Raw genomic sequence first — 19115 nt, forward strand, 5'->3', positions numbered from 1 at the left:
CACACCATTACACCACCACCACCAGCCTGCACAGTGGTAACAAGGCATGATGGTTCCATGTTCTCATTCTGTTTACGCCAAATTCTGACTCTACCATCTGAATGTCTCAACAGAAATCGAGACTCATCAGACCAGGCAACATTTTTCCAGTCTTCAACTGTTCAATTTTGGTGAGCTCTTGCAAATTGTAGCCTCTTTTTCCTATTTGTAGTGGAGATGAGTGGTACCCGGTGGAGTCTTCTGCTGTTGTAGCCCATCCGCCTCAAGGTTGTGCGTGTTGTGGCTTCACAAATGCTTTGCTGCATACCTCGGTTGTAACGAGTGGTTATTTCAGTCACTGTTGCCCTTCTATCAGCTCGAACCAGTCTGGCCATTCTCCTCTGACCTCTGGCATCAACAAGGCATTTCCGCCCACAGAACTGCCGCTCACTGGATGTTTTTTCTTTTTCGGACCATTCTCTGTAAACCCTAGAGATGGTTGTGCGTGAAAATCCCAGTAGATTAGCAGTTTCTGAAATACTCAGACCAGCCCTTCTGGCACCAACAATCATGCCACGTTCAAAGTCACTCAAATCAACTTTCTTCCCCATACTGATGCTCGGTTTGAACTGCAGGAGATTGTCTTGACCATGTCTACATGCCTAAATGCACTGAGTTGCCGCCATGTGATTGGCTGCTTAGAAATTAAGTGTTAACGAGCAGTTGGACAGGTGTACCTAATAAAGTGGCCGGTGAGTGTATAAACTTATCTGATTGGCTTACGGGTAACCAATGATTTTAAACTTCAGACAAGCGCCCCCTAGCGAGAGAGAAAACACTTCTCTATTATGCCATTCCAGACTCTGTCTACTAAGCAAAGTGAAGGAATAGGAATAAACTACAATTTAATACACATTTAAATACATTACTTTAATGCGTGTTATTTTTAATTAAAATATTTCTCAATATTACTGTTTTTACTTAGCCTTGGTGAGCATAAGAGACTTCTTTCAAAAACAAACAAAAACCGTCCTGCCCCAAACTTCTGAACGGTAAAGTATGTGTTACAGTTCTCGTAGAACTTCCTCCTCTATATTTCATCTTTTCTGCCTTAGTTTAATAAGCCTGCTTACTTGGGCTGATTATTACACACTTAGGTAAAAAAAAATCAAATTCCACATGCCATGGCAGCAACATATTTATACAAGATATTTGATAGAAGGAAGTCAGATAGCAAAAGATGAAAAAAAACCTGAAGAAAAAAAAGTACAGCCTGAAGAACAAGGAAATTTGTCAAAGATATCATATTTCCAACAAATTCCCCCTTTATCCTTCAGTGGATTAGAAATACAAACAATGACATTTGGATACTGAGTGAAAACGACACATTATCATTGTTGCAATGCGTTCTCCAAGACAAACAATGCATCTAATACCGTATTTTCCGCACTATACGGCGCACCGGATTATAAAGCGCACCTTCAATGAATGACCTATTTTAGAACATTTTTCATATATAGGGCGCACCGGATTATAAGGCGCATAAGATACTGCAGTCAAACGTTTGACTGGGTTTGCGTTATGCATCCACTAGATGTCAACAAATGTCAACAAAACAGTCAGATAAAGTCAAACTTTATTAATTAAGCTTTCTGACAACTCCGTTCACTCCCATGGTAACGTTGTTCAAACATTAAAGGAAAACTCCGGTCAATTTTAACATTGAGCTAATTTCTTGTAAATTTGGAGTGCTGTCAGTACAGATAACAACGACAAAAACCGATGTTGCCTACACCGTGTTATCCTCTTTTTAAAATTTTCACCCTGTTGACTTAAACGGGGCAAGTTTCAAACCTGCTTTTAGCCTCTTAACAACCTTAATGTGTCATTACAAGTGCACAGCCATGTGAGTGAACACGGTAAATCTGACTGCAGTAAATGTGAAAGATATGAATAAAAATGATGTTTATTCAGCCAGCTCACATACCCGTATTTTCTTCCTGTTTTCGGTCGAAGTCCACAGTAGGCGATTGTCGAGTGCGCGCGCGCGATCATTGGTAACTAAGCAACAGTGGAGACTCAGACTGTCAGCTGTCAGCCGATGACGGTGCTGTGTGGTGTTCTGAGAATATCAGCTCAAATGGATAGTTCATCCGGATCAGATGTTGAACACACGGAGGAGGTTTGATCGCGCGCGCGAACTCGACAATCGACTATTGTGGACTTCGACCGAAAACAGGAAGTAAATACGGGTATGTGAGCTGGCTGAATAAAGAGATTATTCCTGCCTTCGTGAAAGCTCGGATCACAGTTGAGACTGATATATCAGCCCAGGCATCCACGATCCATTGGCAGATAGTGGCGTAAGTCGTCCGGCGCTGTCTCTCCGTCTTGGTGAACGTGTGTTCACCATCCATATATAAGGCGCTCCGGATTATAAGGCGCACTGTGGTTTTTTGAGAAAATTAAAGGCTTTTAAGTGCGCCTTATAGTGCGGAAAATACGGTAATTCTGTTAAGAACTGCGTTTGCATTAAAAGGTGTAATCTGGGTGTGCAGCTGTACAGGTTTGAAAACAAAGCTAATATCTACAAAACTGCTGAATATTCAGACTGTGACCATGAAGAGAAACTCACTTGATCCTGATCTCACGATATACTGTTGCAGCCCAAGATAAACGTCCAGATCCTCCTGGAGCACCGGAAACTAAAACACACACATAATCATGCTCTGCTCATTATATACTCAATGTCATTTAACATGCAAATTTAATGGAATTAATAATAACAGGAAAAATGTGATTGATAGATAGAAAGATAAGAAATTATACAGTAAATAGTATACAGTAAGTAGATATAATAAAATATCTATATCTAAAATATCTAATAAAAAATACACTTAGATGGATAAAAAAAAAAATAGAATTAGACAGACAGATAGATATATTTATATTGGGCATTTGATGAAACATTTATATTGATTGACAGCTCTAATACTCTTCCTCATGTGGATTACAGCAGAATTTGATTTAAAATAATAAATCCTCCATGAATGCATGAATGGATGAATGAGAGAGAGAGAGAGAGAGAGAGAGAGAGAGAGAGAGAGAGAGAGAGAGAGAGAGAGAGAGAGAGAGAGAGAGAGAGAGAGAGAGAGAGAGAGAGAGAGAGAGAGAGAGAGAGAGAGAGAGAGAGAGAGAGAGAGAGAGAGAGAGAGAGAGAGAGAGAGAGAGAGTTCACCCACTCATCTACACCCACCAGAACAGAGAAGGTCTGGGACGGCAGCAGCTCCATCACCCTGGCAACCACTTCCAAACTCTGACGCAGGTACCGTTGCCATTCCGTCTGTTGCTATAGAAACCAGAGGGGAAAGAGTTCTAAAAATTCAGCCCGAAAAAAGAGAGATGTTTTAGCTACTATAACCATGTGTGTGTTTGATTCTTACATCATCGTCCAGGGTCTCATCATCGAGTTCTTCTAGTTGACTCTGGTTTAACCTGAACTGGATCCTGTTGAGAACTTCACGCAGCAGCAGAACTAGAGCATCTTTATACCTGGTCACACACAGACACAGATTACACCAGCGGTCAATGCTTGAGCAACCAATATAAAGCAAACTCGATTCACACAGACATGTACCTGTTAATGACACTGTCTCTGTCAGCCAATCGGCTTCTGATCTTGGTGGTCAGGTAGTCCAGGAACACACTCCAGATGTCGAGACAGGCCAGGTAACCCTCGTGACTCGGCTACAACAAAATTAACAGACCATTAAATGAAAACAAGCACACAAATGTCAAGTTTAAGAACTTTAGGGCTGATTCAGTGGTCATGAATTTAATTTTTAATTTTAGTTTCCTGAAGTGCAATTTTAATGTTAGTAGGATTTATACATCAAAACCGGCCATAACTTTCATAAAACAACGTTTTCTTCCCTGATTTTAGCCGTCTTAAAGTCACCATAAAAGCAAATGGACAATTCTTGTTTTTATGGAATATTGGAGTATTTATTATTAATTATTTATCAGTGCACACATTAGGGGTGTGTAACGGTACATGTATTCGCCCCGAACCTTCACGGTACGGACGTCATGGTTTGGTGCATACAGTCAGACGACGAATACAGAACGTCACAGGCGATCCACACTCCAATTTCAGAAGGGGGCGCGCGAGGTAATGCAACGCTGTTTACTAACCGCCACAACAGGAACTATTGCTAGTAGCCTATAGACCTTATGTAGCTCCGCCCCTTTTCAGCGCTGCGCTTGTTGTCTTTTGTCTTCCGGTCTCTATTTTCACAGCGATCTTGCGCATTTATGAATGAACGGCTCGTTTTAAAATCTTCCCGGTCGACTGACATTTGTAAATCCTTTTTAAACATTACAATCCTCATGATAATTTTCGTTAACTTTACAGTAAATCCACTTCAAAAGCTAATTACTCCTAGAAAGCGATGCCATAGAGATATACAGAGCGACCGCAAAAACGGAAGTTTAAAGACAATATTCTAAAGATAGAATATGTGCGCTTGTTTCATGTAAACGAGGGCCACTCATGCGAACATTTTAAAATAAATGAAAAGACATCTAGCATTGGGGATTTGTTGCGGTTTCCTGTTGTACTGAACTCGTATCGAACCGTGACACCAACAAAAAAGAGGTACAAACCAAACCGTGACTTCTGTGTAGCGTTTCAATTCATGTGCTCCTCGCAATCTTGAATCAAAATATCTTCCCCTCCCTCTAACATCTCTTCTCTTCTCTGATGATGTGTTTACTGGTGTGAGGGCGGGGCAACCTGTCACTCACATGAGATCCACCAATAGCAAACCACAACCATCCAATCAATTCCACATGGACAAAATCAAGTCCCGCCCTACATTTGTTCTTGTTTGAGAACTCAGATATACGTCACAATAGGGAAGAAAAGACTTAAATGTTTAAAGGGGCATGTGCCCTTGAAGACTTGAATGTAAACAGCCACTGCGATGATTGGTTAATATCTTTGCATATGAAATGAGAATTAATTATTAAACTCTTCACTACGTTTTTTACTTACTACATCTGCTGAGATTAACTAATCGTGAAGTGTTAATTCCAGCATGATAATTACTTATCCCACGGCATAAAAGGTTGAAGCGCTGAGTATTGTAGCCAATCACAGTCACTATCATAGATACTTTCATAATAACCAGCACAGTGCAAACCTGATGGAAATAAGAGACTCGTTGAGCAGTGTAGACAGAGTCTTTGATTATAATGTTTTACTTGAAAGTTTTGGCGAGAATGCAGAACTCAGTCACTCATATTGAACTGAAGAGATTGACAGCTCTAGTGAGTATAAATGGAGCGCGTTTATGATTGCTTTGCTTTCTGTATATAATTTAATAACAAATTAAATTAGAAATTATTATTAATTATTTTCATGGTACTAAAAGGAACGGTGTGAAGTTGACGGTTTAGTCTCAGGCTTCATTATATATTGATGTATAAACAGCAATAAATGATTTTGTGAAAGAACATCTGAGAATGAACCCTCACATATCAAAAATCACTGATCACACATCAAGGGATTAAAATGAAAACTGTAATTAACATGTTGTTGCATTACTGTTGGGTCCACATCTTTCTGTAACAGTCTGTTCGCAAAGCCTGCGTCGAATTGCGACTGATTTACCAAAGGATCCACAATGAAATGTACCGAAGAAAATAATAATCCTCTACTGAGACATTCACATAGTTTAAAATAAATGAGTGCTGGGCGGTATGACCAAATTAAACTGGTTTCACGGACGGTATGTGACGGTATTATTATTATTATTATTTTTCAAACATGACTGGGTGTTAACCACATTTTCTACTGATTGAAAGAGTAAATACTGCAGTAGATCGACTTAGAATGGCCTATTTTACTGTCATGAGTGAATATTGTAAAAATAATACACTAGTATTAATACAGGTTTGCAGTGTTTACAAAGAGGCGCTTCAGGAGCGGCAGAAATAGCGGTTTCCCCGGTAACGGCTGTACACAATGGAGCGCAGCGCTCATTAACGCTGCCTTATCAGGAAACATTTAATGAAAATTAGGGTGGCATTACTGCAAATTTCGGTATTGATCCGATACCAAGTAAATACAGGGCCAGTATCGCCAATATCGATACTTATTCATTTTAAAAGCACTTTCCTGTGCTAGAGCAGTGTGTCATGATTTATGAGGTGCATGCATTATTAATATGCTAAATCTGAAAATAAATGACCACTGTCTTAGCACTAGGATCCTTTGGAAACTAATGATATTTTTAGTCCAGTGATCTTGTCTCTCTCTTCTCTCCTGTTTATCTCACTAACGCACTAATTCTGCAAAGGCGGTATTTCGTTGCACTATTACATCATAACTTGACAATCCGAAACAAGTCGTTTTCTGAGCTTGGATTCAATGAAAGCTGTTTTTGAACTAATGAGGAAGTTGAGTTGTGAAACTTACAGAATGTTTTAATAGTACAATAACCTCTTGCATGTGTCAAAAGACATGACCCCTTTAATGATAGTCATGATAACGCACATCTTGTGGTTTAACACTAAACGATGCCATTACCGATGAAGCCATGGGGAAGAGTAAAAAAGCACCTTCACGTCTAGTCTTTTTCAACAGAAATTCAAAGATTACCAGGAAACCATTATTGAAAATACCCCCAAACCAGGTATGTGCATTAAAATATGTTCAAAAACAATAAAAAAAAGGATGGTGATGTGTCAAAAGTTAGAGGAACAAGGAAAGTTTGGGTAATCAAAGTACAGGAAAAGGAAATATCATTAGACATGAATATGGTGTGTTAGAGTTGGTGCTTCCAGGAACATTAAATGAAAGAGTTTTACCTGGTTAAAGGTGTATTTGAAGAGCAAAGCTAGAAATTCCACTAGAGGAAACTGGGCGTTAGATTCGATCCTCCGCAGATGAACACTAACAAAAAGCCTGAGGAAATCGGTGAACTTTTCCACATAGCTGATAGACACAGACAGACAGATGGAGAGGGTTAAAAAGCGGCAGCATCAATGAGTTAAATGTTTGAATCAAGTGCATCTATCTCTTACCTTTCATCTAAATCTTGCAATCTGCTTTTGATAGTGTGTGTGTTGGTGTGTGAGTGTGTATTTGTGAGTCTTTGAAGTAGGTAGAACGTCTGTTGAAACATGCGTAGCAGAAACTCCTCAAAGTCCACGGGGACGCAGTTTTTGCACATTAACTCGTTGATGCAGTTCATGGCCATGACGCCCAGCCTGGCGCGATCGGATTGGCCCACCATCTGACCAGTCCTGCAGTGTCCACTGCCGCCATTGGCTGGGAGATTTCCAGGGGCGGAGTCTCCATTCGAAGTGGGCAGATATTTCGTTTTGATTGGCTGCTGGCATCCGAAGCGAGCGAAATGAAAAATAGAAGCGAGGAGGGATGGAGTGATAGAAGTGGAGAGAGGAATCCAGCTAAAGAGATGAGCCAAACACTCCAGCGCTAGCAGACACAGAGCGGCACTTTCAGCTTCCAGGATCATCTGTGTGCTGTTGCCCCCCAAAACACCTGCAGAACACGACAAAAGACAACCGTCATTTATTGGCAGGTTTCAACTAGTGACAGACCATTTTGTGGTTATCATATCAGTACTGGTTGATGACTAGGACTGCTCGATTATGACCAAAATCATAATCACGATAATTTTTGGTCAATGTTGAAATCGCGCTATGCATGTATATTTAAATGTATTTAACATGATTATTGGAGGATGATATGATGGCGATACGATATGAGGAATTTTAGATATCAGTGAAATTTCACAATTGTCAATACTTCAGCAAAAACTAAAACTAGGTTAAATAATGTAAGAAAAAGTTCCTCAAAACAATTACGTAAGTCAAGTAAACAGTCAGCAATACACCCTTAAAGTGACAGCAGCCTAATAAACCTGAGCTGTGTGTGTCATTAACGTTAATCAAATAACAAATAACAAAAGAATATCACTCACTGATCTTGACCGAATAACTGAAGTAGCTTTAATAAGAATAAACTATTCATGTGTTACAGTAAGACTACATTTTACATTTACATTTATTCATTTAGCTGACGCTTTTATCCAAAGCAACTTACAATTGCTATATATGTCAGAGGTCGCACGCCTCTGGAGCAACTAGGGGTTAAGTGTCTTGCTCAGGGACACATTGGTGTCTCACAGTGGATTCGAACCCGGGTCTCTCACACCAAAGGCATGTGTCTTATCCACTGCGCCATCACCACCCCCACTGCGCCACCACCAGACTATGAAATATTATTTTACATTTGATTATACATTTTGTTGTTGTTGTAGGTCATTACTTATCTGAATACCACTGTTAGTACATCTTCCAGAAAAACTTGTGTTTATTTAATTTGGGTTTTCCTTCTGTTGTATTAATTTGTTTGTTTTGTCTGTAATTATTTTCTTTGTTCTTAGCTAATGCACAGATTCAATACTGTTACACATGCTTTTTTTTTCTTAACTGTGTACGTTTCCTTCAGTCATAACCCACTGTTTTTAAGTGAATACTCTTCAAAAACGCATTTTGATTTGATTTGAAGACATTTTTGTGTGTACGCATTTAGGCGCGTATCCGAAGCCCATTTTCTTATCCGCGTCCGACTCAGAGCGTACACACAGAAAGCCGCCTGAGGAACAGTGTCTCATTTGCTTCATAATTCGCTTTTAATTACACTCTTTAATATGAAACGCATCCCGCAGTTTAGCAACAGTAAACTGCATTTTACAACACTTACTTATTTGGCTGATATATGGATATTAGTTTGGGCTTTAAGGGAGGAACTAAAGTGCACCGCTGGGTATAGGAAAGGAAGGTGTGCTGGACGGGATGCAGCAGCCGCACAGCGATAATTTTACCTTAATTATCTTGTTTTTATAATCGTAGGAAGCCAAAATCAAAAATCAATAACGAAAATTGATTGAAAACTGAGTAATGCTGCGTTCACATGCTATCAGAATTATCGTAAATACGAGATTCCTAGTAAGAAATTGGACATGAATGCCCTGCCCTGTCAAGCCATATTTACTACTGGGAAACTGATACATTTTAAGTTTCCGAGTTATCCATGCCATAATGGCTGAGAGGAGAACAATTGCTGCTGTGACTGGTATTCAAGCTCACCTGACTCTCTTGACGTGGGGGATGGAGGGGGAGTGGTGACTGTAACACTGTGTTTGTCCCACACCGTCTCCAGAATACCTGCGAGCAAACGAGAGTTGTTAAAAACCACAAGCTTGATACATCACATGATACACGTTCCAGTGCTTAACGAATAGTTACACCCGCATATACTTTCAGTTAATCAGTACTGAGTGTCTCACCAGTCAGAAGGTTCAGTACGGTGGGGATCTGATCCAGCAGGAGTTTCTTCAGCTCCTCTTTACGAGCGACGCTCAAGTCTTCTCTGGGACAGACCAGCTCTTCTGAGGTCATCTTGAGCAGAACCAAACCCAGCGGCGCGAGAGACGGCGACTGCACTAACTGCAACACAAACCACAAAGATGAAGCCAGTTCAGTTCGGTTTAATATAATCTAATAGTAACTGCAGTAAAGAATAACAGGTACCTGTAAGGTGTTGCTGAAGAAGTCATGGTAGAACATAGGCCAGTCCTGGCGTCCAATGTCAACGATCACTTTGCAGAGTTTGTTTCGGATGAAGAAAGGCAGCAGTGCATGCTGGGATAGCAGAAGCTTGGGCAAGCAGCTCCGAAGTTCTGCTTTGTCCTCACTGGCAACGCCAACCCACATCTTGTTCACAAGATTCTGCAGAGGACGACCGACACTTTTATTTGTCATCATATCTCATATCGTAAACACATCAGAGGACACCTGTGCTTGCCTATTGTGTTTTAGGATAATTACACAAATATATCCAGGTCATATTTCAAGAAAATTAAACCTATTTGGGGTTTTTTACCAGTAAGGTGTGTTTATTTGCATTGTGATATTATCATCATGCTAATTTCCCTTAAAATTAAAAACTAAAACACAGGCATTATTGTACTAATGAAAAATATCCTCCAAAGGAACTTTTTTTAAAAATTAAAATTATAATAAAAATAAATGCAGTACAAATAAATGCTACTATGCAGGTCACATGGTGTACTTTAATGTACGATTAAAATATATCATTACAATGATAATTTCTTTAAAAAAAATACAGCAATGATAATTAGGGGGTGAATAAAAGTCACAGGAAATGACATTCATAATGTTCAATTCATAAAGATTTCTATTTCAAATAAATGCTTTTAAAACCCTCTATAAATATTAAATATAGGGATGCACGATATATCGACCACATATCGATATCGGCCGATAAATGATCTTTTTTGATGTTATCGTTATCGGTCCGATAAGAAACTTAGGCCGATATATCAAAGTTGATAGATAGATTATTTACTTCAGTTGAGAGATGCGCGCTGTTCGCCATGATGGTTCTGAATGATTGGTTTCACTTCGAAAAGGAAGATACAGTTCAGTGCAACATGTGCAGCACAAATCTGTCACATAGGCTTCATAACATTATAACAGCGCGTCTATGGAGTTTAGCCTTCATGACAAGCACAGTCAAGTTCTCTTGAGCATTCTGCGCCATTGTAAGTTGTAATATGTTTATTTTGTGTATATATATATATATGATTCATCTAATATAGGATGCGTTTGGTTGAGTTAATGAACGATGCAGTAGCGCTTCATTGTACCGGTGATCATCTTTGCTGTGATCATCTTTGATCATTTTAGCGTTGCGCAGCTCAAACAGCAATCATTTATAACTATAATTGGGACTGTCATATACATGCCATTATAATGAGAACACTATTGTAATAAAACGTTGTGAATTCTCTGTTTAGTTGCCGTTTCAGCGCGTTGTTGTGAGAAAAGCGCGTCCAGAACAGGGATTAGCCTACACATTATGACCAGCACAAGTTCTCATTCACGTAATTTTGCAAAGATAAGTCGTAATATAAAGTTGATGTAATATAAATATCTGATTAATCTCACATATAATGCGTTTCAGTCGTGGATTTAAACAACCTGCTAGAAAAGCTCTTCAGTTTTTGCCGGTGCTCGTTCTCTTCGGCTTCAGCGCGCGCAGATTAAACAATGCAAAACATTAAAAGCTATGATTGGGACTGTCATACAATTATAATTGTATTCACTATTGTAATACATTTGTAAATTCTTTGGGTTTGCATTCTTCAGCAACCGTTGAGTTGATTAACCTTCTAGCAATCAATCACCCTTCTCTTCAGCTTCAGCGGCGCAGCTCACACAGCAATGACTTGAAACAGTAACTAAGCTATTAAAGATGTTTACTATCAATGTAATATTACAAATGTTTAATTTTTTTCAAAAACATTGCGTTATAATTAATAACTAATATTATTTTGTTCTCGTATTATTTTCATCAACGATATGGTTTGATTAAAATATTTTTTTCTTATTGTCCGTGCAGAGGCGATTCCATTTTATTGATCCATGGCACATGCATTTTGTTTCTTTATATGCAGCCCAATGTTATCCAATGACTTGTTTGCATTATTTATGTATTTTATTTTTTGTTAGGCAATAGATTTTTTGATAACACTTTACAATAAGGTCTCATTTGTTAATGCATTAACTAACAGAGAGCAATAGCCTTTGTTATTGTTAGTTAATAAAATATGTGCGTTCATGTTAGTTCACAGTGCATTGACTAATGTTAACAGATACAACTTTCTTAAAAATGTTTTATAAAATTGTTGGGTCATGCTAACAAAATTAAACCTTATTATAAAGTACCATATTTTAATAAAGAAAGTTGTCCATATGAGTGTAAAATTAATTTTAAAAGATAAGGAATCTTACACTGGTTCAAACTAGGCTATACTGTATTGTATAGGTTTGATTAATGTTAAAAGTGTTTGAGACAAGGCTTTTAATGGTGAGCCTTTTGTTATACAGGCTATCAAAGTATATAAAAATGTTAATTTAGATTTATCGGCCAATATATCGGTTATCGGCTTTCAAATGTAAAGAATTATCGGTTATCGGTATCGGCCAAAATGTTCATATCGGTGCATCCCTAAATATAAAAATATATTACACACAACAGTTTTCAACATTTATAAAAAAATATGTGTTTCTTGAGCAGCAAAACAGCATATTTAATGATTTTTTTAGAATAATTATAAATAATTTTCAGTAAAGATGCTGAAAATTCAACTTTTTCATCACAAGGATAAATTACATTTTAAAATATATTCAAATAGAAGACAGTTATTTAAAATCGTAATCATATTTCACAATATTACTGTTTTTTCTGTATTTTTTAATCAAATAATGCAGCTTTGGTCAGCAGAAGAGGAAATAAACCTCCAAAATTGACTCCAAACTTTGAACATTAGTGTATGACTTGAACATGGACTTGGCAATTTTCATGAAGTTCACTCTACATAAGATAATGAAGTGAAGGGTTAACTTTACCTCAACACAGTAAGGCTGTACATCATGACATATTCGTTCCTGCTGTTGGAGAGGAAGTAGAGGCAGTGCCTCCACGAGCCGGGCTGCCCCGCGAAACTGTTCAGCAGCTCTTCTGCGATAAACAACACCACACAACAATCATTACAAAACACATTCTCATCTAATTGAAACAAAGCACGCAGTGAAAGTTAGTAATGTTTACTTAGGTTTGTTGCCTTTAACACCAAACAAACACTCAGCAGAAACAATGAGGAAACAAGTGTTGAACTCAACGCAATGAAAAGGGCTTACACAAGCTATTTTCACACAGACACAATAAGGAACATCTTCTGTAAAGCATAAATGAAGGCAGTTCCACGACTTGAACTCAGTTCTAGTTCAAAGTTAACAAATGCTTCTTGTACACAGAGTTTTGCATATTTGCATGAAAAAGAAAACACTGCTTGTTGCACACCTACACAACACATTTCAAAAACCAAGTTCAAATTACAGTATGTTTGTTAGTAAGAGCGACATCACAATAACTTCATTAGTTACATACATTAATTTGATAGATGCTTTTATCTAAAGCCTTAAATCAATATATGTGTTTCTTTGGAAGTGAACACTTAACACTGACATTAACTTATTTTGCCTCCATTAAATATGGCAGATTTTTGTAAGAACAACATTTTAAAAACACCTCTCGTGACAATTAGGAACTGAGAAACTGGACCGCATCTGATAGTTTTTAACATCTGGTTTTGTCTGAAAACATGGTGTGAAACAGGGTGAGAGATCGTATAGATGTAAGACGTCGTCTACAAATACAACAAGTAAGCTACACTCGACTTCCACATGCGCTAATGTGACTAAAGTGTGGGTCAAGTCTAAAAGTAAAAAAAAAAAAAGACAAAAAGCTTCAGTACAAATCTCATTCACACTAAAATTTCCTAAATCTACATTTAAAAAAAAAAAAAACTATTGCGTTATGGGTCAAGTCTGAAGTAAGTCTAAAAGTAAAAATAATCAAGCCATTAAAAGGGATAAACTGTCATCATATTTGGGTGGAGAATATCAATAATACATTCACAAAAAAACAATATACCAACATGAGCCATCATGTGTTGAGATCTTAGATACCATCAACCCTGGACTTTGAAACTGAACATTTCCGGTGCAATGCGTGACTTATTCTGAGTCTTATTCACAGACAGTCTATTTACTTTGACCAGTTTCACAAAAGGGTTATTTTCTCCAAAAATATCACTGCTGAGAAATGTACATTGAACTACATGTCCTGAGTTTCAAAGCACCATGTTTAGGCACAGGACCAAATCTTCGGCCAAATGCTCCCAAACAAACCCAAATAGAAATACCAAGCACTTTACGAAACTCAGTAGACAGTTTAAATCTCATGAATGTGGTCTCCACCCACAAAATGTAAGTTATTAGACACATTCCTCACCTTAAAGGGGTCGCATGATAATTACATTTTTATTTGAGCAAGCTTTGTTGCATCAAAACAGTAATAATATACAGATTTACAGTCTCTCTCTGAGCCAGGATGGGGAACGTCGGTTCCAACCCTGATTAAACACACCTGAACAAGCTAATCAATGTCTTCAGGATTACTAAGGCCTCGTCCACAAGGAGACGCGTTTAGCTGTGTACGTAAAAACGTTGTATCGTATCGCCGTTTGGTCCAGACGGATCCAGAGTTTTTTTAAACCGGGTCCCAGAGTGGATAAATCTGAAAACGACACCCTTGCGTTTTTGTGAGTACAGCCAATCCGTATGTTTTGTGAAACGATGATGTCATCACCCCACGTGTCGACCCTAGTCAGACACCACTACGATCACGAAACAGCAACAACGACTGCAGACTACATGCTTGTGTTCGTGCAGAAGCTACTGAGCCTCTTTGATTTCTTGATTTCTATTTACTTGAATGTATTTTTATTTCTTATGCTATGATGCTTGTCTGATGTCAGATTAAGACATTTCATATTTTGTACCAGGCAATTTATGGTTGTTTATATTGTTCAATAAAGTTCTTGGTTAAAAAAAAAAAAGAAAAAAGCTACTGAGCTTATTATTGTATACAGCGTGCAAAGTTTATGCGTCTTCTTCAGCATTTTTAGTGTATCTCAGTGGCTGAATCACAGCGCCACATACTGGTCTGGCATGTATACTACATCGTTTTGAGTTGCTTTCAGGGGTTTTGTGTGTACGCAGATATTCCTTGAGACAACGCCATGTTTACAGAGGGGAAAAAAAAGATCGGATAGTAAAAACTCAGGCTTCATGTGGATGTGGCAGGTGAGGTTTATTTCTCCAGGGTTGAAGCAAGACTCATCAGGACAGTGGCCCTCCAGGACCGACGTTCCCCGTCCATGCTCTAAGCCTTAAGGGGATGACACACAGGGCAACTTTTGAGCAATGTTGCTTGACAATCTTGCCGAGCGATTGTTGCTTTGGCATTTTCCCATTGAAAATGGGCAATACATTTCTATCAGGATAATTTAGATCGGTCGTGGGCCCTGTGTCTCCTCTGGTTGCCCGTTGACGGCAACATTGCCCAGGAACATTGCCCAAAAAGTTGCCCTGTGTATCAGCACCTTTAGAGGCCATTTTAGTGCTGCTGTTCCTTTAAAGGGGCACTTGGCAACTATTTCAACTTAATAAAACCGTTTAGAAATCATTTGAATGGTTCAATAACCTGTTCTGGAGAGAATGGTGACTTTCCCCACTCCCCCCAGCGTCCCCAGGCGGAAAGCCAACCTTGCAACATCCTAACGTCCAGGTAAGTTGGAAATAGGAAGTCTCGTGAGAAGCGAGAACGAGCGAGAAACACAAACTGCTTTATGGCAATTCGACTATGATGATTACCCACTCGGTAGACATGATAAAGCTCCACACGAAAAAGTTGGCCGGCTCTGATCATAACAAATGCACATGAGCAGCGGTAGAAAGCGGGAGGAAGGTGCCGCAAGTGAGTTATTTTATTACAGTGTTGTGAAATATACGCCGCACAGCTGTAGGGGGAGCTCGATGAGAACACAAGCGACAACAAAAGTGAAAATCAGCGGAGAAATGACTAGAGTTGCCATGTGCCCCTTTAATGTGGACTTACTATGCCCTTTTATAAAGTCTTGATTTTGTTTTTGGGGTCTAGAATAAAATAGGTTTTCACCCTTGAATGTTAACAAAAAAACTATTTATTAGGAGAAGTACCATTTAACAAAGAATTAATATTACCGATATGAGCATGAGGTCCGAACGCGCCGACATGAGAAGTCTGCTTTAGGCCAATCATAAAGCTAGGCATTTTGGTATTGATGTTTGAATAGTATCTTACCAGTAAAAATACAGAATGCCATTGATTGTGTGAACAGCACAGACATTCTGGCAATTTTACCGTGATGTAGAGAATAACTCCCTCTGGAGTGACTGTGCTTTGTAACTTTTCCAGAGTTTTTTCAAGCTCAAACAGCAACATTACACACTAAAAGTTGAGAATGCAAAATAGGTCCTTTTAAAAACTTATGCAAATTCCTTCTTTTCAAAAATGGTGCTGAAATGAGCCGCTCAAACTGTTCCGATCACACTGAAATGATCAATAACTGGTTCTTCTAACACTGGTTCTTCAGATGGATCTGCAGAGCGGTAGGTGCTACACACAGACAGAAACACTGGAAAGTTTGACAGACTTTACAACACTTAACACTTGTCGCCACTTGTCTTGCCACTTAGATTTAACAGCAACTATCCCACTCCTAGCGCACCACACTTGACAATATTTCAAACACTGAAGTGAATGTAGGCGATCACATGTTAACATTTCAGTATGTTTGTTTCAGAAGAGAAAATAGGACATCTATTGATATCAGCCAGACATAACAAGTGACAGCCTATTCAGCTAATAACAGCACAAAGGGTGACTCTGCAAATCAGGAAATGATGAGGGTGTGAAGGCCAATGTCAGGCGTATGCTCACCGATCTCTCTCTTGCGGTCATTGGTGGTGCAGCTGTGAAAAAACTCTGTCATAAGACTCTCCAGGGCCCGTAAGGAGGACTCCTCTGACGCCTGCAGACGAGAGAGAGAGAGAGAGAGAGAGAGAGAGAGAGAGAGAGAGAGAGAGAGAGAGAGAGAGAGAGAGAGAGAGAGAGAGAGAGAGAGAGAGAGAGAGAGAGAGAGAGAGAGGAGAGAGAGAGAGAGAGAGAGAGAGAGAGAGAGAGAGAGAGAGAGAGAGAGAGAGAGAGAGAGAGGTGGGGGGAAGGGCAGAAGAGAAAGATGAGAAATGACAAGATAAGGCATTTCAGTCTGAACATTTAATGCAACCATGCAATGCATCAAACACTCGAATCGCATATAATCGAACTGTGAATCCTCAATGCAAGGTTTTTTCCATCACAGACACTGTGAATTACTGTTAATATACATAAAGTCCCATTTTAGACTAACCAATATATTCCTCAAATGTTTTCACAACTGATCTGCAAGCTCAACAGTAACACAGTTACTGTTTTTGGACTGTTTTATGCTTTGGCGGCTTTATTTACACTGTTTACTATTGTTGATGTTTTGTGAAATTATTAACAGCTCATAAAGGGATCTTTCACTCAAAAATCAAAAGTTAGTCATTATTTAAATTACCCTCCTGCAGTGGTGTAGGTTTGATTTTGTAATTGGTGGTGACGGGGACATTAATATATAAATATATTGTAAGTTTCGATCGAAATTATTGCTAGGGATATATCAGTTTTACTGGATATTGCTAGGTTGACACGTCCCTACTAAATTCAACGCCCCTGCCCTCCTGTCATGTATGACTGACTTCTGTGGGACACAAAATAATTTGTTCTTCAAAGCATCTTTTAAAGAAAGTCATACCGGTTTGGACCATCACGAGGATGAGAAAATGATGGAAATACTTATTTGGGGTGTTTAATTTATTTTATTGGGTTATTTATTCTATTTTTAGTTGTTGTTTTTTCTCAACAGTTGCTTTTTTCAGTGCTCGAAATACTTCTCACATTAAAAAAAAAAAAAAAAAAAGAGTGTGAGAATGCACTGAAGAGTAAAAGAATGGCATGGAAGACGAAAGCAGGAAGTGGGCTGGTGATGAAGAAGATGAAGATGATGATGCTCAGGGTTCTGAATTCTTCGTATGAGTCACAACACGTTGCATTGCTCCAGCGTGACGTCACAGAATAGCAGAAGAATGCCTTCGGTTTCCTCATACTGTTCATACTGTCAATAACTCGAGAGGACACCGTTACATTCACACGCAGAAGCAGCTGTGCTCGGTTTCATTTATGCGACTAGCACCTTATTTCATCCCTTAAAGACAGAATAACGTATGCATTTGATTTACCTTCTTATCTGACAGATCTATATCTGCTATGGGTCTCAAAATATATCATAAGAAATCATATTACGGAAATACGCACATAAAAATAAGTGTTTTTGACAGGTGCTTAAATCAAATCAGTGCTTCAAACACAACGTCATGTGATAATTTACAGATGAAGCACAGACGCTTCAAAAGCAATGCAACCTCCAGGCATTGGTGCACATATAAAAGTTCACGATTACATAAGAGACATTTTGGATCAAATATACAAGTTAGTGTCTTATACATATAAATATATTTGCTTTATATAATATGGACTCACCATGCCCGGGCTCTTGAGCTTTTATGCGGCTATGATATGAGATGAATCGGGATCTGCTCGCTCATGCTTCCTATGGGGCCTTTGTGTTTCACCTTCTGGAAGCACCGAAACCCCGCATCACTGTCCCGCACACGCCCGGTGGACCCCGGTTTCGGGCTCCGGGACACTTGTTATTATTGTTGAACTAGCGCGAGACTGGAACTGACGCTGCCCGGATACACGGAGACAACCCGCATTAAACCACTGCGAAACAGAGAGAAGTTCAACCAAACAGCGGTCTTGAAAATGTGCCGGGACTCTCTTCTTCACGCCTCGGGTGGTGTTCGCGCTGTGTGGGACTCGGAGCTTTAATTTGAGCCCTCAGAAGTCTGACAGTGCCACTCCTTGGGTTAGTGGATCTCTCTTTCCGTGCAGGCCTCTCGTAGCTTCCTCTCATCTGCCCATTAACTTAACGGAAGTGACATCGTCCTCACAGAATCAGCATGAATGGGTAGAACGGAAAATAGTGTGGAAGAGTGTGTACTTAGATGGGCGGGGCTTAAAGAGTCAAAGTTGTTTCTAATTGGTCAGGAGGGACGGGTCTAAAAAATGAAGTGATTCTTTAGTTAGGTTTTTTCTTTCCCCCCGACCAATACATTCAGCAATTAGTTATTTTATTCGGAAAATTTCTTCAATTTTATAAATGGTAAAAAAAAAATCAAATTATACAAAAAGCTCCGAAAACATGTAACAAAATGTTTTCAACTATGTAATGTATTTGTTTGTTTTTAACTATTTATTTTAGAACAAAAAATATCAATCTACACAGCTCACATGATCTACTTAAACGTTGTAAAATGTTTTGCAGGACATTAGATGAATTAGATGAAAACGTTTAAAAAGGAGTTTCATTTTAAACACCGTTTTCTTTCGCTTTAGACATCACGTGATACGTGTTACTTTT

The 19115-nt window shown here is 38.9% G+C and overlaps 1 protein-coding gene across 1 annotated transcript in view; it reads right to left on the minus strand.

The window, feature by feature from the left end:
• The window catches only part of LOC130095076 (exportin-6), a 39933-nt gene extending 21292 nt beyond the window's left edge, over nt 1-18641 (minus strand). The window contains exons 1-12 of the mRNA XM_056261741.1: nt 18173-18641; nt 16490-16580; nt 12517-12622; nt 9607-9823; nt 9363-9522; nt 9163-9240; nt 7069-7549; nt 6853-6979; nt 3617-3726; nt 3423-3531; nt 3236-3328; nt 2615-2684 (exon numbers count right to left, since the gene is read on the minus strand). Of these exons, the coding sequence (XP_056117716.1) occupies nt 2615-2684; nt 3236-3328; nt 3423-3531; nt 3617-3726; nt 6853-6979; nt 7069-7549; nt 9163-9240; nt 9363-9522; nt 9607-9823; nt 12517-12622; nt 16490-16580; nt 18173-18175 (1645 nt within the window). The 5' untranslated portion in view covers nt 18176-18641. The remainder of the gene's footprint in view (nt 1-2614; nt 2685-3235; nt 3329-3422; nt 3532-3616; nt 3727-6852; nt 6980-7068; nt 7550-9162; nt 9241-9362; nt 9523-9606; nt 9824-12516; nt 12623-16489; nt 16581-18172) is intronic.
• Between the last annotated feature and the right edge of the window lie 474 nt (nt 18642-19115).

This window comes from Rhinichthys klamathensis, unplaced genomic scaffold, assembly GCF_029890125.1.
Source record: "Rhinichthys klamathensis goyatoka isolate OS25496 unplaced genomic scaffold, OSU_Roscu_1.1 h1tg000185l_1, whole genome shotgun sequence".
Lineage (NCBI taxonomy): Eukaryota > Metazoa > Chordata > Actinopteri > Cypriniformes > Leuciscidae > Rhinichthys > Rhinichthys klamathensis.